The sequence below is a fragment of the Lolium perenne genome, chromosome 5 (genome assembly GCF_019359855.2).
Source record: "Lolium perenne isolate Kyuss_39 chromosome 5, Kyuss_2.0, whole genome shotgun sequence".
Lineage (NCBI taxonomy): Eukaryota > Viridiplantae > Streptophyta > Magnoliopsida > Poales > Poaceae > Lolium > Lolium perenne.
In genome coordinates this window covers 14,787,007-14,812,901 of record NC_067248.2, presented here as the reverse complement: position 1 = coordinate 14,812,901, position 25,895 = coordinate 14,787,007, and the positions used below count along the sequence as shown (strand labels likewise).

The following is a 25,895-nucleotide window of genomic DNA, read 5'->3' as shown; positions in this document are numbered from 1 at the left end:
ATGGAGCTCAAGGATCTAAGGAAGAAGCGGTGTCCAGGATCCAAACTCGACCGGCTCTGCATTCCTCGAAACCACGCGCTCAGCCACATCATGCTCATGCGTGATTGCTCCACCGAGGTACCGACATATCCGGCTCATCTCTTTCGTCGCTGCTATTGAATGTGTCGATCTCTTTTTGCTGAGACAATCAAAACTCGCGAGGCAAAAAAGTTTCTATTTTAAGCGCAATAGAAATGCAACCAAATTCCTTGGGTTTAGCGCATATCAAAATATATCCGTAGCGATGAGAGTTATCGCATATGGCATTTTGGTCAACTACGCTGATGAGTACCTTCACATTGACGAAGATACGACCATTGAGTATGTGCGTAGGTTAACATTTTTTATCAAATTTAGTTTATATTGCTATCATATTTGCATTTTTATACGGTATGTTACACATATGTGCTGAAATGTTGCAAACGAGATTTAAGGCCCCGCGAGGCTTACGACCTACTAGACCTTGCAAAAGAAAATGGTATAACAATATACGCGGGGTTGATCTGCACAACGTATTCTTTTACTTTTTAAACCCGCAAAACATGTTTACCTTGTCGTTCATCCGCGCTTTTTTTGAGAGATATTTTATCCCGCGCTTATAAAAGGTGCGGGTGTAATTGGGAGTTTAGGTCGCGGATTTTGCTTAGGTCTTGGTTGGGTAGGGCTGAAGTAGGTTATTTTTGAGGAAACAGCCATCACTTTATTATATTGCAATGTTTAAAGGGATACAAAACTGATCTGGAATTTGAACTAGCCAGAGGTGAGGACTGTGTGCTAAAGAAACAGAACTCCGAGCTAAGCTGTGTGCTTCTATGTTTGATTCTAATAAAAGTCTTGTCTTCTTGCCTTAATCTCATGTAAGACTGAACTGAACCTGCCCAGGTTCTCTCGGCCAATGCTCTGAATAACTTCAAGCTGTGGCGGACCTACAGGGTATGCCCGGTATGCCGCGGCATACCCTGCAGTCTCGCCGTTCTGTATAGTACCAGCAGTACAGGAAGGAAAGAGAGCTGATCGATTCGTGCAAAACTGCCTAACTAGTTGGAGCCTGCTGTTGAGTGCAGTACTAATAGTAGTAGGGAAAAACAATAGCTGATAGATTCCTGCAACACTACTCAGCTTGAGGCCCTTAGGGCATCTCCAACAGGGAGACCCGAACGCAAAAGATTCACTCGTTTGGGTCTTTTCGGACAAAAGTAGCACCTAACTTGAGTGAGATATTTTCTTCAATGTGGATGAAAATAATATAATCGAGGACTTCGTGTCCTTAAGGAAGGGTAGGCCACACAAGTCAAACAAGTAAAAAAGGACGTACCCAGTGCTGAGAGCTCTCGCACTGTGCGGGGTCTGGGGAAGGTGTTAGTGGCAAGCCTTCGTGTCCTTAAGGAAGAGTAGGCCGTACAAGTCAAACAAGTAGTATTATAAAAAAAATGCTAGGTTGATATGCTTAAACTATTTGTATGGTAATTTGTGCAGCTTTCTAAGTCAATCGTTCAACTAGATATCATTATTACTTCTAACAATTACTTATTGAATTAGTTAATATATTTTTATCAAAATTGCCCTTTAATTTTGGTTGCGGCATACCCATTGGTTAAATCCTAGGTCCCCTCCATATGCTCTGTGATCTCCTTGGTACCAATGCCCAAACACAACAGAACATTGCACATCTTTCTATTCTTAATAGGTGATCCCATTTTCCTGCACATGCAAGGTATCCACCTCATCAAGCATCACTGAGCAATCATAACCTACCACCTAAGCAATTCTTCCACGTCATCATGTACATGACCCATGTAGCCATGTACTACTACCGTCATTTCCCCCTCCAAATCATGCATTGTGTCTTCCATCGTGATTCACCTTCTCCATTAGTACAACATTGATTCACCTCCACATTAGAGCAGCATTTAAACTCTCGTGTGATTAAGATCCCACTAATTCCCTTCCTCTTTTGATTTCACCACCAGAAACTGCTCCACCACTGCCACCGTCCGGCCTCCTAGACACGATTTTTCCAGCGGAGTCCTAAGAGCTCCTCCTCAAATAAATCCAGCATTCAACGCCGGTGGAAATTGCACATGGAACTCATCCGCCGATGTCGCTGCCTTGAGGTTAAAAACCATGGCATGAAGCCATCCTGATCAACCACGCCAGCCTGCTCCCGCCGCCACCACTTCGAGCGGCCTCCATGTTGCTACCTGGGTGCTCCCCGTCCTAATTCTCCCTTTATTTTTTTCAATCCCCAAATATGTCTTCCCAATTTGGCAGGTCAGCTTGAGGTCCGGCTGGAAATCAGCTCGGTTTTTTGCCCATGCACCCGTTTTGATCGGATTTTGCTTGCTGCTACCTCAGCCCCCTGATTTCTTTTGATTTATCGGTTTCTCAGTCCGCTAGCTGGAGCTAGGAGCCTCCGGCCATCATCGTCTGTACAGACAGCTACTTCCATTAGTATGCAAGCTCTAATCTCCTGCTCTTAAATTTTCTTTTACATTCGCTGAGCACATGCACTTCCTATTTCCGCATCCTGATGTACTGTAAGGGTACATTGCCCCTATGTGTGGTTTTGGTAATTAATGACAACCCCTATGGACTAATATTTTCATTGAGTTTATATGAAGGAATATTCCATAGGTACTACTTGCTCTCCATGTGTTGGATTCAAGTATGGATGCCATGAAGATAAAGGTATATCTTGTGTATTGGCATCAAGATCATCGGTATGAAGATATATATATGTGATATGATCAATAAGAAGAAATGAAGATGGAGTTCTTATGTGGGACTCAATATTAGCCATGCTCTATCTTATGTGAGTATGTGAAGATACAAGGTTGAGTTGGGCAAGTTCAAGATGAGCGTCTCAAGTGAATCACATACTTGAAGCTTGCCGTCCATTTGATGATAATGGACTTGTGAAGATGTGCATCAATGGAGCTTTCCCATCATAGTGTATGGGGGAGCATTTGTGAGTCGTCACGAAGCAACATTGGTCAAGAGAGGCATTCCGGCTTGAGTGAAGCTTGAAGAGTTATCATCAAGATCAAGCGGGATGCGCAAGGAAAAGGTATGGCCTTGCTAGGTTTTCCTTTTACCGGTCTCAAGGTGGATGTTGGGAGACCGGATTATAGGATAGATAGCCGCACTATTAAGAGGGGCTTTCGGTTGGGTAACTTGATCACATCATCTTAGGGAGCTCAACCCTTTGCATACTTTGCATATCCTTATTGCTTCTTGGTGTTTCTCTATGTGAGGTTCTTGAGCTTGTTGCTAGCTTTACAACAAGCCCAAGTTCATCGAAAACGGAGTTCACATGCATCTTCTATTGCGTTTTCGAGGTTGGGTGATTTTACCGGTTATTCATGATATAAGGTTCTAACTTTTATATTCATGATAAAATCCCCTCCTACAGATTCTTGGGTTTTCACTTTCTATTAGATAGCATGCGTTGTTATCTTCCAAACAAAATTGGTTTCATGCGATTTGGAGTTCGGGAGCATTTGTTATTAAAGAAAAGATAAAAAGGGAAAAGAATAAAAAGAAAAGAAAAGAAAAAAAAGGGGGAGAGGCTGCCGGCCGGCCGCCCGGCCTGCCGGGCCGCGCGCCGGCCCACCCGGCCGAATCCGGCCTGGAGGCTTGTGCCATCCGGGGCCGCATCCAGAAGGCCTCCCGGTCCGGTCCGGCCACGGGCCCGGCAGCCGCCGGCCCGCCCGGCTCCCGCCCGGCCAGGCCGGCCTCCCCGGCTGGGCCTTAGCGCCCCGCGCGGCCCACCTTCCCCGCGCTGCCTTGCTCCCCGCCACCCGTGCGCGCGCCCAGCTCTGCCCGGTTGCTGGGCAGGTCCGGCCGGAGCCTCAGCTGGGCTCCTCAGCGCCCAGGCCGGTCGGCCGGCCTGGCAGCCGGCTGGGCTGCTTTTTGGAGCTTTTTTTTTCTGCCCGTTTTTTCTGTCTTTTTCCCCCAACAGTTATTTTTCCACTTGGGCTATAAATACCTTTCTTCCACCTTGAGCCCAAGTAGTTCTTCCCATTCTCTCACCTCCATTGTTGCTATTTGAAGAACTTGCTCTCCCCCTTGATTCCTCCAACCATTCTTGCTCATATTTGAGGATTTGAGAGAGGAGATCTAGATCTACACTTCCACCAAACCATTTCTTCTCTAAGTGAGGGAATCTCTTGGGATCTAGATCTTGGAGTCTTTGGTTGACTTTCCCCCTTGTTCTTCCTCTCCAATCTCATCCTAGCATTCGTTGCTTTGGTGGGATTTGAGTGTGAAGGACTTGAACACCTCCGGTGTTCTTACTTTGCATCATTGCATAGTGTTGAGCTCTCCACCACGATTTGTTCGAGTGAGAGACCGTGAGCTTGTTACTCTTGGAGGGTGACTGATACGTCTCCAACGTATCGATAATTTCTTATGTTCCATGCCACATTATTGATGTTATCTACATGTTTTATGCACACTTTATGTCATATTCGTGCATTTTCTGGAACTAACCTATTAACAAGATGCCGAAGTGCCGATTCTTTGTTTTTGCTGTTTTTGGTTTCAGAAATCCTAGTAACGAAATATTCTCGCAATTGGACGAAATCAACGCCCAGGGTCCTATTTTGCCACGAAGCTTCCAGAAGTCCGAAGAAGAGACGAAGAGGGGCCACGAGGGGGCCACACCCTAGGGCGGCGCGGCCCCCCCCTTGGCCGCGCGGCCCTGTGGTGTGGGGCCCTCGTGCCGCCTCTTGACCTGCCCTTCCGCCTACTTAAAGCCTCCGTTGCGAAACCCCCAGTACCGAGAGCCACGATACGGAAAACCTTCCAGAGACGCCGCCATCGCCGATCCCATCTCGGGGGATCCAGGAGATCGCCTCCGGCACCCTGCCGGAGAGGGGAATCATCTCCCGGAGGACTCTACGCCGCCATGGTCGCCTCCGGTGTGATGTGTGAGTAGTCTACCACTGGACTATGGGTCCATAGCAGTAGCTAGATGGTTGTCTTCTCCCCATTGTGCTATCATTGTCGGATCTTGTGAGCTGCCTAACATGATCAAGATCATCTATCTGTAATTCTATATGTTGCGTTTGTTGGGATCCGATGAATAGAGAATACTTGTTATGTTGATTATCAAAGCTATGTCTATGTGTTGTTTATGATCTTGCATGCTCTCCGTTATTAGTAGATGCTCTGGCCAAGTTGATGCTAGTAACTCCAAGAGGGAGTATTTATGCTCGATAGTGGGTTCATGTCTCCGTGAATCTGGAGGGGTGACAAGAACCTCTAAGGTTATGGATGTGCTGTTGCCACTAGGGATAAAACATTGGTGCTATGTTCAAGGATGTAGTCACTAGTTACATTACGCGCAATACTTAATGCAATTGTCTGTTGTTAGCAACTTAATACTGGAGGGGGTTCGGATGATAACTTTGAAGGTGGACTTTTTAGGCATAGATGCATCTTTGGATAGCGGTCTATGTACTTTGTCGTAATGCCCAATTAAATCTCACTATACTCATCATAATATGTATGTGCATGGTCATGCCCTCTTTATTTGTCAATTGCCCAACTGTAATTTGTTCACCCAACATGCTGTTTATCTTATGGGAGAGACACCTCTAGTGAACTGTGGACTCCGGTCCAATTCTCTATACTGAAATACAATCTACTGTAATATTGTTCTACTGTTTTCTGCAAACAATCATCTTCCACACAATACGGTTAATCCTTTGTTACAGCAAGCCGGTGAGATTGACAACCTCACTGTTTCGTTGGGGCAAAGTACTTTGGTTGTGTTGTGCAGGTTCCACGTTGGCGCCGGAATCTCTGGTGTTGCGCCGCACTACATCCCGCCGCCATCAACCTTCAACGTGCTTCTTGACTCCTACTGGTTCGATTAAACCTTGGTTTCTTACTGAGGGAAACTTGCCGCTGTGCGCATCACACCTTCCTCTTGGGGTTCCCAACGGACGTGTCAACCACACGCATCAAGCAAATTTCTGGCGCCGTTGCCGGGGAGATCAAGACACGTTGCAAGGGGAGTCTCCACTTCCCAATCTCTTTACTTTGTTTTTGTCTTGCTTAGTTTTATTTACTACTTTGTTTGCTGCACTAAATCAAAATACAAAAAAATTAGTTGCTAGTTTTACTTTATTTGTTATCTTGTTTGCTATATCGAAAACACAAAAAAATTAGTTACTTGCATTTACTTTATCTAGTTTGCTTTATTTACTGTTGCTAAAATGGCCAACCCTGAAAATACTAAGTTGTGTGACTTCACAACCACAAATAATAATGATTTCTTATGCACACCTATTGCTCCACCTGCTACTACAGCAGAATTCTTTGAAATTAAACCTGCTTTACTGAATCTTGTTATGCGAGAGCAATTTTCTGGTGTTAGTTGATGTAGATGGCGACATTATAAAATTAAAATTGTTCCCTTTCTCATTAAGAGGAAGAGCTAAAGATTGGTTGCTATCTCTGCCTAAGAATAGTATTGATTCATGGACTAAATGCAAGGATGCTTTTATTGGTAGATATTATCCCCCTGCTAAAATTATATCTTTGAGGAGTAGCATAATGAATTTTAAACAATTAGATACTGAACATGTTGCTCAAGCTTGGGAAAGAATGAAATCTCTGGTTAAAAATTGCCCAACCCATGGACTGACTACTTGGATGATCATCCAAACCTTCTATGCAGGACTAAATTTTTCTTCACGGAATTTATTGGATTCAGCTGCTGGAGGTACCTTTATGTCCATCACTCTTGGTGAAGCAACAAAGCTTCTTGATAATATGATGATCAATTACTCTGAATGGCACACGGAAAGAGCTCCACAAGGTAAGAAGGTAAATTCTGTCGAAGAAACCTCTTCCTTGAGTGATAAGATTGATGATATTATGTCTATGCTTGTGAATGATAGGACTAATATTGATCCTAATAATGTTCCGTTAGCTTCATTGGTTGCACAAGAAGAACATGTTGATGTAAACTTCATTAAAAATAGTAATTTCAACAACAATGCTTACAGGAACAATTCTAGTAACAACTATAGGCCATATCCTTATAATAATGGCAATGGCTATGGTAATTCTTATGGGAATTCTTACAAAAATAATAGGAATTCACCCCCTGGACTTGAAGCCATGCTTAAAGAATTTATTAGTACACAAACTGCTTTTAACAAATCTGTTGAAGAAAAGCTTGGGAAAATTGATATACTTGCTTCGAAAGTCGATAGTCTTGCTGCTGATGTTGATCTTTTGAAATCGAAAGTCATGCCTAATGAAAATCATCATAATAAAATTGTTACTACAGCAAATGCCATCCAAGTTAGAATTAATGAGAATATAAGATTAATGGCTGAACTGCGTGCTAGGTGGGATAGAGAAGAAAATGAAAAACTAGCAAAAGAGAAGAATGTAGCTAAAGTTTGGACTATTACCACCACTAGTAATGCTAATGCTACACATGTTGCTGCACCTCCTACTAATAATAATAAAAGAATTGGTGTTAGCAATGTTTCCACTTCTAATGCAAAGCGCGAGAAACTGTCTGAAACTGCTAAAACTGCTGAAACTGCCTGTGATAAAGCTGCTGAAATTTTTTCCAACATTGGGAATGCAGATCCCATTGCTTTAGATTATAATGGTTTGAATTTTGATGATTGCCACATCTCTGAAGTTATAAAGTTCTTACAAAAACTTGCTAAAAGTCCTAATGCTAGTGCTATTAATTTGGCTTTCACGCAACATATTACAAATGCTCTCATAAAAGCTAGAGAAGAGAAACTACAGCGCGAAGCCTCTATTCCTAAAAAGCTAGAGGATGGTTGGGAGCCCATCATTAAGATGAAGGTTAAATATTTTGATTGTAATGCTTTATGTGATCTTGGTGCAAGTATTTCTGTTATGCCTAAGAAAATTTATAATATGCTTGACTTGCCACCGCTGCAAAATTGTTATTTGGATGTTAATCTTGCTGATCATTCTACAAAGAAACCTTTGGGGAAAGTTGATAATGTTCGCATTACCGTTAACAATAACCTTGTCCCCGTTGATTTTGTTGTCTTGGATATTGAATGCAATGCATCTTGTCCCATTATATTGGGAAGACCTTTTCTTCGAACTGTTGGTGCTATCATTGATATGAAGGAAGGTAATATAAAATATCAATTTCCTCTCAAGAAAGGTATGGAACACTTCCCTAGAAAGAGAATGAAGTTACCTTTTGATTCTATTATGAGAACAAATTATGATGTTGACACTTCGTCTCTTGATAATACTTGATACACACTTTCTGCGCCTAGCTGAAAGGCGTTAAAGAAAAGCGCTTATGGGAGACAACCCATGTTTTTACCTACAGTACTTTGTTTTTATTTTGTGTCTTGGAAGTTGTTTACTACTGTAGCAACCTCTCCTTATCTTAGTTTAGTGTTTTATTGGGCCAAGTAAAGCCGTTGATAGAAAAGTTCATACTAGATTTGGATTACTGCGCAGAAACAGATTTCTTTGCTGTCACGAATCTGGACTGTTTTCCCCTGTAGGTAACTCAGAAAATTATGCCAATTTACGTGAGTGATCCTGAGATATGTACGCAACTTTCATTCAATTTGAGCATTTTCATTTGAGCAAGTCTGGTGCCTCGATAAAATTCGTCAATACGAACTGTTCTGTTTTGACAGATTCTGCCTTTTATTTCGCATTGCCTCTTTTGCTATGTTGGATGAATTTCTTTGATCCATGAATGTCCAGTAGCATTATGCAATGTCCAGAAGTGTTAAGAATGATTGTGTCACCTCTGAATATGTTAATTTTTATTGTCGCTAACCCTCTAATGAGTTGTTCTAAGTTTCGTGTGGAGGAAGTTTTCAAGGATCAAGAGAGGAGTATGATGCAACATGATCAAGGAGAGTGAAAGCTCTAAGCTTGGGGATGCCCCGGTGGTTCACCCCTGCATATATCAAGAAGACTCAAGCGTCTAAGCTTGGGGATGCCCAAGGCATCCCCTTCTTCATCGACAACATTATCAGGTTCCTCCCCTGAAACTATATTTTTATTCCATCACATCTTATGTGCTTTGCTTGGAGCGTCGGTTTGTTTTTGTTTTTTTTTTGTTTTGTTTGAATAAAATGGATCCTAGCATTCACTTTATGGGAGAGAGACACGCTCCGCTGTAGCATATGGACAAGTATGTCCTTGGTTTCTACTCATAGTATTCATGGCGAAGTTTCTCCTTCGTTAAATTGTTATATGGTTGGAATTGGAAAATGATACATGTAGTAATTGCTATTAATGTCTTGGGTAATGTGATACTTGGTAATTGTTGTGCTCATGATTAAGCTCTTTCATCATATGCTTTGCACCCATTAATGAAGAAATACATAGAGCATGCTAAAATTTGGTTTGCATATTTGGTTTCTCTAAGGTCTAGATAATTTCTAGTATTGAGTTTGAACAACAAGGAAGACGGTGTAGAGTCTTATAATGTTTTCAATATGTCTTTTATGTGAGTTTTGCTGCACCGGTTCATCCTTGTGTTTGTTTCAAATAAGCCTTGCTAGCCTAAACCTTGTATCGAGAGGGAATACTTCTCATGCATCCAAAATACTTGAGCCAACCACTATGCCATTTGTGTCCACCATACCTACCTACTACATGGTATTTTCCGCCATTCCAAAGTAAATTGCTTGAGTGCTACCTTTAAAATTCCATCATTCACCTTTGCAATATATAGCTCATGGGACAAATAGCTTAAAAACTATTGTGGTATTGAATATGTAATTATGCACTTTATCTCTTATTAAGTTGCTTGTTGTGCGATAACCATGTTCACTGGGGACGCCATCAACTATTCATTGTTGAATTTCATGTGAGTTGCTATGCATGTTCGTCTTGTCTGAAGTAAGAGCGATCTACCACCCTATGGTTAAGCATGCATATTGTTAGAGAAGAACATTGGGCCGCTAACTAAAGCCATGATCCATGGTGGAAGTTTCAGTTTTGGACATATATCCTCAATCTCAAATGAGAAAATTATTAATTGTTGTTACATGCTTATGCATAAAAGAGGATTCCATTATCTGTTGTCTATGTTGTCCCGGTATGGATGTCTAAGTTGAGAATAATCAATAGCGAGAAATCCAATGCGAGCTTTCTCCTTAGACCTTTGTACAGGCGGCATAGAGGTACCCCTTTGTGACACTTGGTTAAAACATGTGCATTGTGATGATCCGATAGTCCAAGCTAATTAGGACAAGGTGCGGGCACTATTAGTACACTATGCATGAGGCTTGCAACTTGTAAGATATAATTTACATGATACATATGCTTTATTACTACCGTTGACAAAATTGTTTCATGTTTTCAAAATCAAAGCTCTAGCACAAATATAGCAATCGATGCTTTTCCTCTATGGAGGACCATTCTTTTACTTTCAATGTTGAGTCAGTTCACCTATTTCTCTCCACCTCAAGAAGCAAACACTTGTGTGAACTGTGCATTGATTCCTACATACTTGCTTATTGCACTTATTATATTACTCTATGTTGACAATATCCATGAGATATACATGTTACAAGTTGAAAGCAACCGCTGAAACTTAATCTTCCTTTGTGTTGCTTCAATGCCTTTACTTTGAATTATTGCTTTATGAGTTAACTCTTATGCAAGACTTATTGATGCTTGTCTTGAAGTGCTATTCATGAAAAGTCTTTGCTATATGATTCACTTGTTTACTCATGTCATATACATTGTTTTGATCGCTGCATTCACTACATATGCTTTACAAATAGTATGATCAAGGTTATGATGGCATGTCACTCCAGAAATTATCTGTGTTATCGTTTTACCTCGCTCGGACGAGCAGAACTAAGCTTGGGGATGCTGATACGTCTCCAACGTATCGATAATTTCTTATGTTCCATGCCACATTATTGATGTTATCTACATGTTTTATGCACACTTTATGTCATATTCGTGCATTTTCTGGAACTAACCTATTAACAAGATGCCGAAGTGCCAGTTGCTGTTTTCTGCTGTTTTTGGTTTCAGAAATCCTAGTACCGAAATATTCTCGGAATTGGACGAAATCAACGCCCAGGGTCCTATTTTGCCACGAAGCTTCCAGAAGTCGGAAGAAGAGACGAAGAGGGGCCACGAGGGGGCCACACCCTAGGGCGGCGCGGCCCCCCCCTTGGCCGCGCGGCCCTGTGGTGTGGGGCCCTCGTGCCGCCTCTTGACCTGCCCTTCCGCCTACTTAAAGCCTCCGTTGCGAAACCCCCAGTACCGAGAGCCACGATACGGAAAACCTTCCAGAGACGCCGCCATCGCCGATCCCATCTCAGGGGATCCAGGAGATCGCCTCTGGCACCCTGCCGGAGAGGGGAATCATCTCCCGGAGGACTCTACGCCGCCATGGTCGCCTCCGGTGTGATGTGTGAGTAGTCTACCACTGGACTATGGGTCCATAGCAGTAGCTAGATGGTTGTCTTCTCCCCACTGTGCTATCATTGTCGGATCTTGTGAGCTGCCTAACATGATCAAGATCATCTATCTGTAATTCTATATGTTGCGTTTGTTGGGATCCGATGAATAGAGAATACTTGTTATGTTGATTATCAAAGCTATGTCTATGTGTTGTTTATGATCTTGCATGCTCTCCGTTATTAGTAGATGCTCTGGCCAAGTTGATGCTAGTAACTCCAAGAGGGAGTATTTATGCTCGATAGTGGGTTCATGTCTCCGTGAATCTGGAGGGGTGACAAGAACCTCTAAGGTTATGGATGTGCTGTTGCCACTAGGGATAAAACATTGGTGCTATGTTCAAGGATGTAGTCACTAGTTACATTACGCGCAATACTTAATGCAATTGTCTGTTGTTAGCAACTTAATACTGGAGGGGGTTCGGATGATAACCTGAAGGTGGACTTTTTAGGCATAGATGCATGCTGGATAGCGGTCTATGTACTTTGTCGTAATGCCCAATTAAATCTCACTATACTCATCATAATATGTATGTGCATGGTCATGCCCTCTTTATTTGTCAATTGCCCAACTGTAATTTGTTCACCCAACATGCTGTTTATCTTATGGGAGAGACACCTCTAGTGAACTGTGGACCCCGGTCCAATTCTCTATACTGAAATACAATCTACTGCAATATTGTTCTACTGTTTTCTGCAAACAATCATCTTCCACACAATACGGTTAATCCTTTGTTACAGCAAGCCGGTGAGATTGACAACCTCACTGTTTCGTTGGGGCAAAGTACTTTGGTTGTGTTGTGCAGGTTCCACGTTGGCGCCGGAATCTCTGGTGTTGCGCCGCACTACATCCCGCCGCCATCAACCTTCAACGTGCTTCTTGACTCCTACTGGTTCGATTAAACCTTGGTTTCTTACTGAGGGAAACTTGCCGCTGTGCGCATCACACCTTCCTCTTGGGGTTCCCAACGGACGTGTCAACCACACACATCAGTGACCTCCTAGTTGGCTTGGTGATTGGTGCTCCGGTGATCTCTTCAAGAAGATTGTGAAGAGGCCCGGGCTTCTCCTTCGTGGAGCTTGTGAAGTGGTTGTGGAGCTTGCCATCTCCGGAGCGGAGGAAAAGCTAACCATAAGGAAAGGGCCATTATCCTTCGTGGGTGTGGTTCGGAGAATAGGGTGAGCCTTCGTGGCGCGGGGAATCCTTCGTGGGACCTCCACTCCTCCAAACGTGACGTACCTTGTTGCAAAGCAAGGGAACACGGGAATACATCCTCGTCTCCGTGTGCCTCGGTTATTTCTATACCCGAGCTCTCTTTCCTTGTGATAGCCATCGTGCTTGAAGTACATATATCTTGCTATCACTTGTGCTACATATATCTTATGCCTATCTTGCTTAGCTCTAGTTGCTATTGTTACACTTAGTTGAGCTTAGCATATTTAGGGTTTGTGCTTGTAAACTAAACGATAGTTTAATTCCGCATTCATACAAGACAAATCCGCAAGAGTTTGTAATTGCCTATTCACCCCCCCCCCCCCTCTAGGCGACTTCTCGATCTTTCAATTGGTATCAGAGCAAGGTCTCTCCTTGTTTAAGGTTTCACCGCCTTGAGAGTAAAGATGTCGGCTAGTATAGTGCACAATGACACAATTGTCTTTAATGGCACAAATTATCTTTTGTGGAGAAATTGCTTGCTTTGTAAGCTTCGGACCTTGTGTCCACATATAGAGCAATTTCTAGATGTCGGTTTTTCTCCTCCGATGGATTCTCAAAATCTATCTTTAGAGGATGAGAAAAACTTACATCTTGAAGCTCAAGTATCTAATGAGCTTTTATTCTCTTTGAGACCCGATTTTCGTAGGTTCTTGATATATATAAAGCGAAAATCGTCTCATGAGATGTGGATCAAGCTTAAGGAAATGTTTGGTGGATCCACTTCTCAATTGGTCGGTGGTGACTCCGAGGAGCTCTCTTCCCCTTCACATCATGAAGAGCTCCAAGTTGCTTCCACCTCCGGTCGTGATGATATATCATCTTCTTCCACTTCACCAACGTGTTGCAAGACACAAGGTAATGATATGGTGAGTGGTGAGGGAAATTGCAATGTTGATATTGTGCTCAATAGTGATGACTCTTCATCTCTATCTCATTGCAATGTTTCCTCTTTGGACTTAAACACATCTTGCATTGAAAATAATCTACATGCTTGTGTTGATAGTCCTTGCATATCATGTGTAAATTGCTTACATAGATCTCATGAGGATATGCTTGCCTTGTCTTGCTCCCATAATCAAAATGTTTCTATTTCCTCTAGTTGCTTGTTGACTAACATTGTAGAGGAAACCGAACACTCTATGGATCAAGACATGATTTCAAATGAGGATTCAAGAATATCTTCATCTTCATCCTCCGGTATGCACATGTGCCTTATGGCAAATGGACCAAAGGTATCTCCTACTTTGACTCCTAACACACCCTCTAATGATGAGAGTGATGATGATGATAATGATGAAGAACATAATATCTTGGTGCATGATATGGCAATGGTATATGCTTCTCTTCGTGGTAATAAAGAAGCTCGTGCTTATCTCGAACACTCTATGGATACCTTGAATAAATATAGGGAAACCATAGTGGAGTTGGAGTCCCATGTTGAAAATGGGGAAATGAGATTCACTCTCCTCAATCATGAGCTAAAAGATGAGAAGCATGCTAATTTCATGCTTACACAAAAAATTGAATCCTATATGCATGAAAATGAGAAAACTATTGTTGATGCTTGTGCTACTAACTCTAATTCTTGTGAAGCATCGACCTTAAAGGAGAATGTTGAGCTAAGGGCTCAACTTGAGATGCTAACTAGCAATTATAGGGAATTGGAAGAAAGTCATAAAAAGCTCTCAAGCTCTCATGATGATCTTCTAATTTCCTATGATGGGCTAAAGTTAGCTCATGAGGCAAGTATCACTAAGGTAACATCTTGTGAGCCTCATATGGATGTTAGCACAATCTCTACTACAAATGTTATATTGCCATGTGCTAGTCCTTGTAATCCATCTAGTCAAACTAGTGATACACCTTGTGTTGGATTACTCACTTTGCCTTGTTGCTCTAACAATGAAGCTTCTACTTCCTCTAGTACTTGTATTTCTACTAACCATGTAGAGGAAATAAAAGAGCTCGAGGCTCAAGTCCTTTCTTTGAAGAAAGACTTGGAAAAGCGTCATGAAGGGAAATCCGCACTTGACAAGATGCTAAGTGTGCAACAATCCCCCAATGACAAAAGTGGACTTGGATTCAACTCCAATAACAAGAACAAGTCCAAGAGCAAGAGCAACAAGAAGAAGGGCCAAGACAAAGTCAATGATCCGGCCAAGTTGGTTTGCTTCAAGTGCAAGGTTGAAGGGCATCATGTTAGATCATGCCCATTGAAGAAGAAGAAGCACTTGAGTGAGAAACAACAAGGGAAACGGCCACAAGGTCAAGGTCAAGCTCATGCTCGACCTCAAGTTGAAGATAGGGCACTTCCCAAGAAGAATCAAGATATTGTTCCCCAAGAGAAGAAATCAATAAAGAAGAGAAAGGGGAACACTTGCTACTTATGTCGTGAGAAGGGGCACTTTGCTTCTTCTTGCTTAGGTGGTACCTTATCTAACCCTATAAATGTTGATAATGATTATTCTCTAGGGAAGGATAAGGATGGCAATGTGTTTGCCAAGTTTGTTGGAACTCAAAGTGGTTTCAAGAAAAGAACCATTTGGGTTGCCAAGCCTATTGTGACTAATCTCTTAGGACCCAACTTGGTTGGGGACCAACAATCTCAAACTTGATCAATAGGTGCATGTGGAGGACATTGGAGATTTAGCTACTTCATGAAGAATTAAGGGATCTTCATATATTATATTGTTACCAAGCCAAGTCGTATGGATTATCATCTATATCTTATATCCAATGTTCCTCTTTGCGGTAACTTATACTTCAACTCTTCATGTTTATTGTAAGTTACTTGCCCCTTTGCATGTTTGGTTTTGTACCAAATATGTGTATGTATGTGTTGTGTCTTACTTGCTTATCTTGTGTATTCAAGTATGTTTGTTTGACTCATCATATACTTATGTATTGTTTTGAGCCTAATGCATCTTGATGATATCTTATTTGGCTCTCTTTGAGTGATTAATGGAGCATCCCATTTTGGGGGAGTGATATGCTTTGTGCATCTCTCTTTCTATAAAATGTGTGTATATGGGTAGCACCACTTAGTATTGATATTGCAAGATTATCTAGTCACTATGTGGTGTGTCATACTCATGAGAAATTCAAATTCTAAATGTCCATTAATCATCTCTAATCGATTTTTAGTTGCCTCGTGTTTAGAAGAAATGTTTTATCACATTATGGGGGAGTAATATGTTTTGTACATATCACAAGCCTAGAAAATGCGAACATATGAGGTTTTGCCACTTAGAGTTGATGCTCTTAATTATCTTGCTTCTAGGTGGCATGTTTGCTCAAACAAGCTCCACTTGTAGTAAAAAGCTTTTATTGCTCATCTTTTGGTTCTTGTTTGAGTAAGAGATTCTTGGTACGGTTTTCCTCAAATACATATCTCTATATCTTATTTGGGACACCATTTGCTTCAAGTTATTCTAATCATTGCCGTGCGTGATTGTTTGACTAATTGAAGCTATCAAGAATCTTCATCCATGCATAGTGCTTAATTCTATATACTTATCCTATGCCTTTTATTGTGAAGTTGATCCTTACTATCCTTGTTATATACCACCGGAAGTTAATTCCAATATTCTCATTGTCTTTGACAATTGATAACCTTGTATGTGGTTGAATTTATGGATCATCTTCATCTTGGATTGCTTCCTATTTCCTTACTTTATTTCCAAGAAATTTTTGTTGCTCCCATGTGTCTTCCTTGTCCCTTTGAAAAACCTTTTGATAAATTCTCTTGATTCATATCAAGTGTTTGTTTTGGAAGACAAACCTTTTCCTTACGGTACATTGTGCCATTGTGAAAAGTGTAGAGGGTTTGGTTTATGTGTTTGAACCTTGCTCTTTTTGGGAGTTTGCTATCTCATTCCTTCTTACATGTTTTATTTGCTTGAATGAGATAAATCTTTGAGCATGTTTGCTTTATTTCATCCTTTATGCTCGATGGTTTCTTCTTAGTTCATTTGTTGAACTTTGTTGAACAAATCTTTTGTGATTTGCGTCTTTGATATAATTTGGACAACAAATTTGTTTGGTGACACCTTTATGCCTTATTCAATTCACTTGGTGTTTTGTCCAAAGTATATCTTTCTTGGATCTTTAAAAGTTTATGTGCATGCTCGTATGTAATTTGTTTATACTTATAGCTTGCTTGCTTTCTTCGATCCATTATATAGGATATACTCCATCAAATCCTAAATGGCTAAGATGTGCATGAAATTCAAATTTCATCTAAATATGCACATATTTATATGGAGTGTGTCCTATATATTGTGGTTAGTCTAACCATGTTGGACCCAATAAGTTTGGGGACCAAGATGTACTTGAATGATGTTTTAGGTACATTGGAAATGCAATGGAAGCTTGTCTCATCTATAAGGAAGGTGTTGTCACCATATGAGAATTGGAGTCAAGCTAGGATGATCGATGAACTCTTATCTACTACATCAAGCCATTGCTATCTCGGTAACAAGTATCTTATTCATGCATTCTCATATAGCATTCAACCTCTTGTAGGTTGCATCTTGGCATGGAATTCTTTATTTCAAAAATATTGAGGTTCTTGAAAAATCATTTTAAAGAAAACTTCTTATTGTACACTTGAGTAATTTAAGAAGATGCATATGATGGGGATATATATATATATAATTTTTATGATTCACCTATCTCAAATATGCCCTCTTGCAATTTATTGCATATCAATTCCTCAAAGAGCTCTTTTGTGCAATATTGATGAAATTGCGAAATAAATCCGTATTTATGACACTTGTTGCCTTTCTCAAAACATTCCAACTAGCTTTACTTCCCTTATTGTTAGTTGTGATGTTTTTGAGATTTTCTTGTTGAAGCTCATTCATATACCACTAGTGAAAATTGGAGCCATAGGCTATATATGCTTTATTAAGCAAACATCCTTTGGTATATTTTATGACTTCATCTTGGATATCTTGTCTTATTTACTTTATTAATCTCTTGTGTGTGCATGTTTCTTTATGGAGCATCTTGTCCACTTTAGAAACTCATATACATGAGAGCGTTAATCCATCACCTTGATATCTTTGTTCTTTGCCAACCATCTTCTCATCCTTTTTGATTTTAGTGTTATTGGTAAAGAAGATTTATGAGTGCTTGGTGTATTTGTTTTTCTTCATGCACTCATATCTCGTAATTGTTGGACTCAAGTTGTTCTTGATAAGCATATTCTCTTTATCTTTGTTGAGTTCTAAATGATATATAGGAAGTGAGGATTCCATGTTTGTGCATATTGTATTCAAATGCAAACATTATAAATTGTGCACGAACCTTGGGGAGCTTTCTTATTTTTAGAGCACTATATCTCTCTTATCATGATATCTTTGTTTGTCCAATTGGATCTTTGATTGCTTGCTTTACTTGTTGAAGCTCATTTCACCATGTTATCTTTATGCAATCTTTGATCCTCAATATAGTTTGACTTCCTTCAAGTATTCATCATTGGATATGTGCACTTGATTCCACTCAAATTATGAGAAGTGCACACTTTGGGGAGGAACTCACATTATATTGGCCTTCTAAAGTTTTCACCCATTTTGACAATCGATGCCAATGGGGGAGAAGTTTAGAGGGTTTAAGGGAATGGTTTTATACTTAAGTTTGGTTTGTGCTTAAGTGTTTTGCCTCACATGCATTCCACATTTATATGTCTTGCATGGTTGTATATATATAGTGGAAACTATCCCAAAGGTTAATCTTGACAATGTATGCAATGAATTCATGTTCATCACACGTGCATACATTGTGGGGGAGTTTTCTCTATATATATTAGTTCTACTCACATCCATTGCATTTGTTGTAGTTGTGTGAGTAGAGCCGGTTTTGATATGGGCTAGTAGCTTTGTGTTACTTGACCATATCAAATACAACCTCTTGTATACAACTTATTCTCGGATAAGTTGCGTACTTGTCACTAATATTCATTATATAAACCCTCTTATTGTGGTTGTCATCAATTACCAAAATGGGGAGATTGTAAGGGTACATTGCCCCTATGTGTGGTTTTGGTAATTAATGACAACCCCTATGGACTAATGTTTTCATTGAGTTTATATGAAGGAATATTCCATAGGTACTACTTGCTCTCCATGTGTTGGATTCAAGTATGGATGCCATGAAGATAAAGGTATATCTTGTGTATTGGCATCAAGATCATCGGTATGAAGATATATATATGTGATATGATCAATAAGAAGAAATGAAGATGGAGTTCTTATGTGGGACTCAATATTAGCCATGCTCTATCTTATGTGAGTATGTGAAGATACAAGGTTGAGTTGGGCAAGTTCAAGATGAGCGTCTCAAGTGAATCACATACTTGAAGCTTGCCGTCCATTTGATGATAATGGACTTGTGAAGATGTGCATCAATGGAGCTTTCCCATCATAGTGTATGGGGGAGCATTTGTGAGTCGTCACGAAGCAACATTGGTCAAGAGAGGCATTCCGGCTTGAGTGAAGCTTGAAGAGTTATCATCAAGATCAAGCGGGATGCGCAAGGAAAAGGTATGGCCTTGCTAGGTTTTCCTTTTACCGGTCTCAAGGTGGATGTTGGGAGACCGGATTATAGGATAGATAGCCGCACTATTAAGAGGGGCTTTCGGTTGGGTAACTTGATCACATCGTCTTAGGGAGCTCAACCCTTTGCATACTTTGCATATCCTTATTGCTTCTTGGTGTTTCTCTATGTGAGGTTCTTGAGCTTGTTGCTAGCTTTACAACAAGCCCAAGTTCATCGAAAATGGAGTTCACATGCATCTTCTATTGCGTTTTCGAGGTTGGGTGATTTTACCGGTTATTCATGATATAAGGTTCTACCTTTTATATTCATGATAAAATCCCCTCCTACAGATTCTTGGGTTTTCACTTTCTATTAGATAGCATTCGTTGTTATCTTCCAAACAAAATTGGTTTCATGCGATTCGGAGTTCGGGAGCATTTGTTATTAAAGAAAAGATAAAAAGGGAAAAGAATAAAAAGAAAAGAAAAGAAAAAAAAGAAAAGAAAAGAAAAAAAGAAAAAGGGGGAGAGGCTGCCGGCCGGCCGCCCGGCCTGCCGGGCCGCGCGCCGGCCCACCCGGCCGAATCCGGCCTGGAGGCTTGTGCCATCCGGGGCCGCATCCAGAGGGCCTCCCGGTCCGGTCCGGCCACGGGCCCGGCAGCCGCCGGCCCGCCCGGCTCCCGCCCCGGCCAGGCCGGCCTCCCGCCCGGCTGGGCCTTAGCGCCCTGCGCGGCCCACCTTCCCCCGCGCGCTGCCTTGCTCCCCGCCGCCCGTGCGCGCGCCCAGCTCTGCCCGGTTGCTGGGCCGGTGTCGTTGCCTAATCAACGGTACCCCGGAGGAGGGATCCTCACGAGGGGGAGAAGAAGTAGGGGCCATAGGGCGGAGTGCTCTCGGGACGGTGGTACGCGAGTTACCCAGCTTCGGAACACCTGCACGATGACAGGGCCTACTGCTGCTTGTCTGGAATTATCTGGGCGCTTTCGCGTTGTTACAATGAGTTGTGGTTGTGCCTCTAGGGCTCCCGGGATCCGGCTTATAAAGGCGCACGGATCTAGGGTTTACATGGAGAGTCCTAGCCGGATTACAGATAGCCTAGCTATGGTACAATATCTTGCCGTGCACGTCACGGATCCGCCTTCCATACACGTCGTACTGGATCTGGGTTCCTCATGGGCCTCCCTGGATCCGGGTCACTCCTAGGTCGGTACGGATCCGGCCTGCTGATCCTGGGCTGGACTTCTTCCTTCATGATCAACAGCAACTGGGCCGCCCGATGGGCCACATGCCTCATCACCATCTCCAGGGCCACCCGGGCTTGCCGGATCTAGGCACTGTCGATGGTACACCCATGAAGTATACCCACAACAGTAGCCCCCAGAGTTCTCCGAGTTTCCCCTGCAGTTTCCGTCTTGCTGGTCCATCATGATCTCCGGCAAACGGTGGTAACGCGGAGAAACTTGAAGAGCTCCAACTTTGCATTTTCTTCTTTTTCCAACTTATAGCCGGAAAATGCTCCCATCCCGAGGGACTTCATCCATCGACGTTCCAAAGAACATTTCCGGGTTACTCCCTGCTTGAACGAAAGCCAATCTTATCTTCACAGAATCACCCGGAATCTTAAAAGACTCTAACGGTTTCGGAAATCCTTCATCTTCAGATCATGCTTAACAACGGAAGTTCCGTATTTCCCGCGCACAACTTCCTCATTTCCCGCGCTAAAGTTTCGCAGATGCAAATCTTCAGCCGGAATTTTCGGGAGTGCATGGTTAAGTTACCTCCACGTCGTTTTACCGCATTTGACCTAAACACGTGTCATCCATCCAACGGCGCGACCGTTCAGTTTCCACCGTTGGATCCGGATCCCGAATCTCCGAGCGCGGCCTATAAATACCCCGCGGCCCGGTAAAAATTCATTCTTTCACCCCCTCTTACCACATCGTCTTCCTCCTCGCGCCGCGCCGCCCGCCAGATCTTGATTCCGGCGAACTTCGCCCCGGTGAACTTCGAGTGCCGCCGAACCAAGGCTTCCCTCGCTCCAAGATTCTCACGTTTGAACGGGAAACTCGCTCCGCCGCCGATTCGTGGTCACGCGGGCCGATTTCCTTCAAGTTCGGCGACCTCATCTTCCGCCGGAGCTCCGTCGCGCCACCGCGCCATTAGCGGTAAGTACGCCGGACTTGTAGAAGACAACCTAGTGTAGAAGATAGGCTTAGTGATCCGGGTACTCAGACACTTTGTATGGGTGCAGCCGGAAGCATGCCACTCGAATCGTCACTTTGCACTGGTAGCTCTTCGAGTAGCCCGGATCCCAACCAAATAGAACCCATATGCCCGGATCCTATATCATTCCTGCCACCGTATGTTTCCGACATCAGACTAGCTCAACCTTTTTCCGCATCTTCCAGCACCGCTCCAAGCCGGATCCCTACCCTCCAAGAGCTCCAAGAAGAACTCGAGGGACAAGCTCGGATGGCAGCAAAGGTGCAGGAGGCGGAAAACAAGAGGGCGTCCAAAGCCCGGATCCGTGAAGGAGAACGAGGTCAATGGTGGCCTTGCGCAACCACCGACGTGGAGCTTAGAGAGCTCCAGAACGAGGGAATGATCTCCTCACACTGGAGTTTCGTTCGTGACTCCGACGCCCCCAAGCCAGAAGCCGGAGAAGTTGTCATGACCAAGGCTTGGGTGGAACGCGGACTTTCACTCCCTTGTTTGGAATTTTTCCTCTCCATCCTCAACACCTACGGGCTCCAGCCCCACAACATTTGCCCCAATTCATACCTTCTCTTGTCCAACTTCGTGACTCTCTGCGAAGGACATCTTGGGATCCGGCCAGATGTCAAGTTGTGGCAATTCTTTTTCCGAGTGAAGAAAGAAACTAAGGACAAAGCAATGGTGAACTGCGGAAGCATGACGTTTATGCTCCGCCCTAATCGTATGTATCCTCCCCATGATTCACACGAGTCCGTCCGGTACTGGAACGCCGGATGGTTCTACGAGAAGAATGCTCCTGTTCCGGATGTCCACGAAGGCCTTCCCAGCCGTCAACGAACCTCCGGAAGAACTTGCAAGCTGGAGCTTCGTCCCTCCACTCGCCCTGACTCCAACCTTGGAGAAAGCTGCGCGGAGAATCTCCTGGCTAGTCCACGACGGACTTACCGGACCCCAGCTTACACTTAGCTGGTTTACCCGGAGAATCCAGCCCCTTCGCTACAACGCGCGGTTGATGTGCGCTTACACCGGGGCGGATGATCTTCTCCGGGTTACCCGCCATGATCTTCCGGCTGACTCTCTGAAAAGAAGATTCAAGACGCTGGTGAAGATTCTGAGGGGCCAACAGGTCCCGGAACTGTTCAAGGATATCTATACGAACGATCAGTGTCCTCCGGTAAGCTTCGTTCTTTCCGTTGCTTCAAACTTCACAAGGATAACTCTAACTTCTGTTCATTTTCCTTCCAGCTCAATACTTTGGCGGAGGACAACTTCCGCACCATCATTCGCGTCCCCGTCACCAGCGACACGGCGGAGGAGGCTCCGGAAGATGACGAGGAGGAAGAGGACCAGGCACCCCGCAAGGCGGCCCCTCGACCTACAAAGCGTCCCCGCGCCAAGGCTTCCGGCTCTGAAGCCGGAGCTAGCGGCGAGGCCTCCGCCAAGAAGCCAAAGACGACGAAACCACCTCCGCTTGACTCAAGGAAGGCGGAGCGTGCGTGTCTACGGATGCTCTCGACGGCTGGCCAGGGCACACGCCCCATCATTCCCGGCGCCCCGTGAGTTTCCGAGCATGATGCGATTTTTACTTAGCGAAATTATTTCTTGTCTAAACCCTTTCACTTGTTTGCAGGAATCCGAAAACCGCTGCCACGCGGACCACCAGCCAGGAGCCCATCACAAAGTACATGAAGAAATCTCCGGCTGTTGGTCCCTCTACTCCAGTTCCACCCAGCGCTTCCCACCCAACTCCTCAACCGTCGCCTCCTCAGGCTGACCCATCTCCCCCGCCTGCCGCAAACACTCCACCGGAGATAATTCCGGTTAGCAGCGGGCACGTGGAGGAAGAAGATCCCAAGGCCAAAAGCCCTGCCCAAGAAGAGGCGGAAACACAAGGCCAAGGAGATGCGGAAGTCACTTCCGAGAAGGCTGGAGAGGGCGCTGGCGACATAGTCGTTTTTCCGAAGAACTTCGGAGATCCGGCGGACACCACTTCCACCCCCAAGGCGTATGCCACCAAGTTTTTTTAACAAGCTGACTGAGGCGGAGAAGTGGGAACTTGAACAAGACCTGCTCAACGCCATGCTGAACAACGCCTGGGGGAAGCCGGATTCCAGGACATCGGAGATCCAGGACTTCAAGAAAAACATTGGCCAGTTCTGCGATCAACTTATCTGCAAGCAAAAGGTACTCCCCAGTAGCCCCCAAGCATGTAGGCGGAAACTCAAAAAGTAGTTAGCGCTTAAATGCTTAGAGAAAAATTACTTCCGGGAAAGTTTTTTAGAATGGACCAGTAGCCCCCAAGCATTATGGCGGAAAAGTTCCGGCAATGATGCTTTAAAAGAAACCACTGCTACAAAGTGAATTTTTACTCCTGCACTGTTTAAATTTTACAGAATGCAGCGCTGCACTACGAGCTGCACAAGAACATTGCCCTGCAGCGCCGCGTTACTCTGAGTCAGGCGGAAAATATCCGGACCCTGAAGGATGAGAATGCGGAACTGGCTAAACAACTGGCAGACGCCCAAGGTTGGTTTCCGCCTTCTTCGTTATTAACCAAATTCCGACTTCAAATTTGCTGTTAACGTATATTATTATAGGCGCATCCTCCTCCCTTGCAACAGCTTCGACTGAACTTGAGAACCTGCGCTCCTCGTACCAAGAATTGGAGACGAAGCTAAAGGAGGCGGAACTTAAGAGGGAGCAGGCCGAAAAGCAGCTGGCGGAGAAAAACTCCGAGCATATCAGGGAGAAGGGCGAGCTGGAGCTGAAAAAGAAAGCTGACAGCGAGACCATCAGGAGGCAGCAAAAAGAGCTCAACGGACTCCGGAAATTTATGGAGACAGCGGAGCAGCACTGGGACTTGCTCAATGAGAACATCTTGGGTATGATATCGGAACCTTGTCAAGATATTTGCTCCGATTCTTTTTTACTTTGCGCTCAAATTGCATGCTTATATCCTGATTATCTTTTTATGTAGAGCCGCTTGGGTACCCGGAACAGCGCCGGAATTTGTTCCCACGAGAAGATCTTCTGCAACTCGCGGGTGATGACTGCAAGGATCTCATCTCCGCCTCCCGCAAAATATGCCATAACTTGAACATCAAAAGGAGCCGCACTTGTGACGTGCGCAAGCTTATTGGTAAGATGGACGTTCTGCCGGAGCTGGTGACTGATCTGCAAGCATCTTCAGCCCGAGGCGCAGCTGCAATGGCCTTGACCATGTGCCTAGCACATACTCCGGGTCTTGATCTTGATGAAGTGACCACGGGCGTTCCTCCGGATGCGGACGTCGGCGAGCTGCTGGATGCAGTGAGCGGCTACGACACCCGCATCGCGCGCAGGATCCGGCACGAGGAATTCTACGACAAGGTCGTCCTCGCTGCTGACGAGCCCTTAGAAGCGGAACTTTTGAAGGATCTCGACGCCCAGGCGCGACCTGCGGAATCCGGAGCCGAGTTTACCTGGACCAGCTCCAAGGATGCGCCCCAAGAAGAACCCAAGACCAGCACTGCTGCTTCCGAAGAAAAGGAAAGTGAAGAAGACGTATCTTCTCCGGCCGAAGGCGCCAAGGAACAAGATCCAGAGGGCAAGACTTCTCCGGCTAAGGGGGAGTGAGAACTTTTATTCCTGCGGGAAAAGCAATGCATCATTTTGGCCCCAGCGAGGGTTTGTAATAAGACTTTAAATTCTTAAGTAGCTAGGAACGAAACAATTATGCATGGGGCGGAAATACTTATCCTGCTATCCGTTAAATATTATGTGCATGTTTCGTTTTATGTCGGAAAGCAAGTGCTGACTTCGTTATTTTCCGGCTTGCTCGCTTGACCTTCCACGAGCCGGAAAACCTTAGCCGGAAACGCTCGCCAGCGGCGACGAAGCCCAATGGCAGTCCGTCCATAACCGCGGAAACAAGCCCCCAGGCATAGGTGCCGGAAATCGCTACTAGGAATCCACGAGTTCGCAACAGATAACAACTTAATCAGAAAACTTAAGCTTACGTCCTAAAGGACGATTTTGAAAATCACAACTTTCATACACGCCTAGGCGGAAATGTCCAGCTCTGCGGTTTTAGTCGGAAAAAACATACACGATCTAAAATGAACAAGTAAAGGAGGTAAAAGACTCGAAGAGTGAACCAGAAGCTTTATTTCATTGATCATGTATAACTATTACAGAGTTTAGAACTCGGAAATTATATGCTAAGTGTAGAAAGGACGTAGCTGTGCGATATTCCAGGGGCGATCTGTTTCATCATAGATGTCATCCGGATCCTCACGCTTGCGTTTCCGGTGCCAGTTAGCAGGTCTATCCCTTAACTCGCGGAAATCAACAAGGTAGTACGACCCGTTATGAAGCACTTTGCTAACGACGAAGGGTCCTTCCCATGGAGATTGCAGCTTATGGTCTTTCACCTGTCGA

General features: G+C 43.9%; 1 protein-coding gene across 1 annotated transcript; it reads left to right on the top strand.

The window, feature by feature from the left end:
- Positions 1–25,193, top strand: LOC139831413 (uncharacterized). Its single transcript, XM_071820683.1, has 5 exons — positions 1–117; positions 922–972; positions 23,870–24,002; positions 24,074–24,358; positions 24,454–25,193. The coding sequence occupies exons 1-5, from the start codon at positions 1–3 to the stop codon at positions 25,089–25,091; spliced, it is 1,224 nt and encodes a 407-aa protein (XP_071676784.1). The 3' UTR covers positions 25,092–25,193.
- Positions 25,194–25,895: the final 702 nt, after the last annotated feature.

Excerpts from the sequence above, each read along its gene's own strand:
- LOC139831413 (XM_071820683.1), top strand. The coding sequence starts at position 1 with ATGGAGCTCAAGGATCTAAGGAAGAAGCGGTGTCCAGGATCCAAACTC. Across the intron at positions 973-23,869 it reads AGCTGTGGCGGACCTACAGG|AATGCAGCGCTGCACTACGA; the intron begins GTATGCCCGGTA and ends TAAATTTTACAG. Across the intron at positions 24,003-24,073 it reads ACAACTGGCAGACGCCCAAG|GCGCATCCTCCTCCCTTGCA; the intron begins GTTGGTTTCCGC and ends ATATTATTATAG.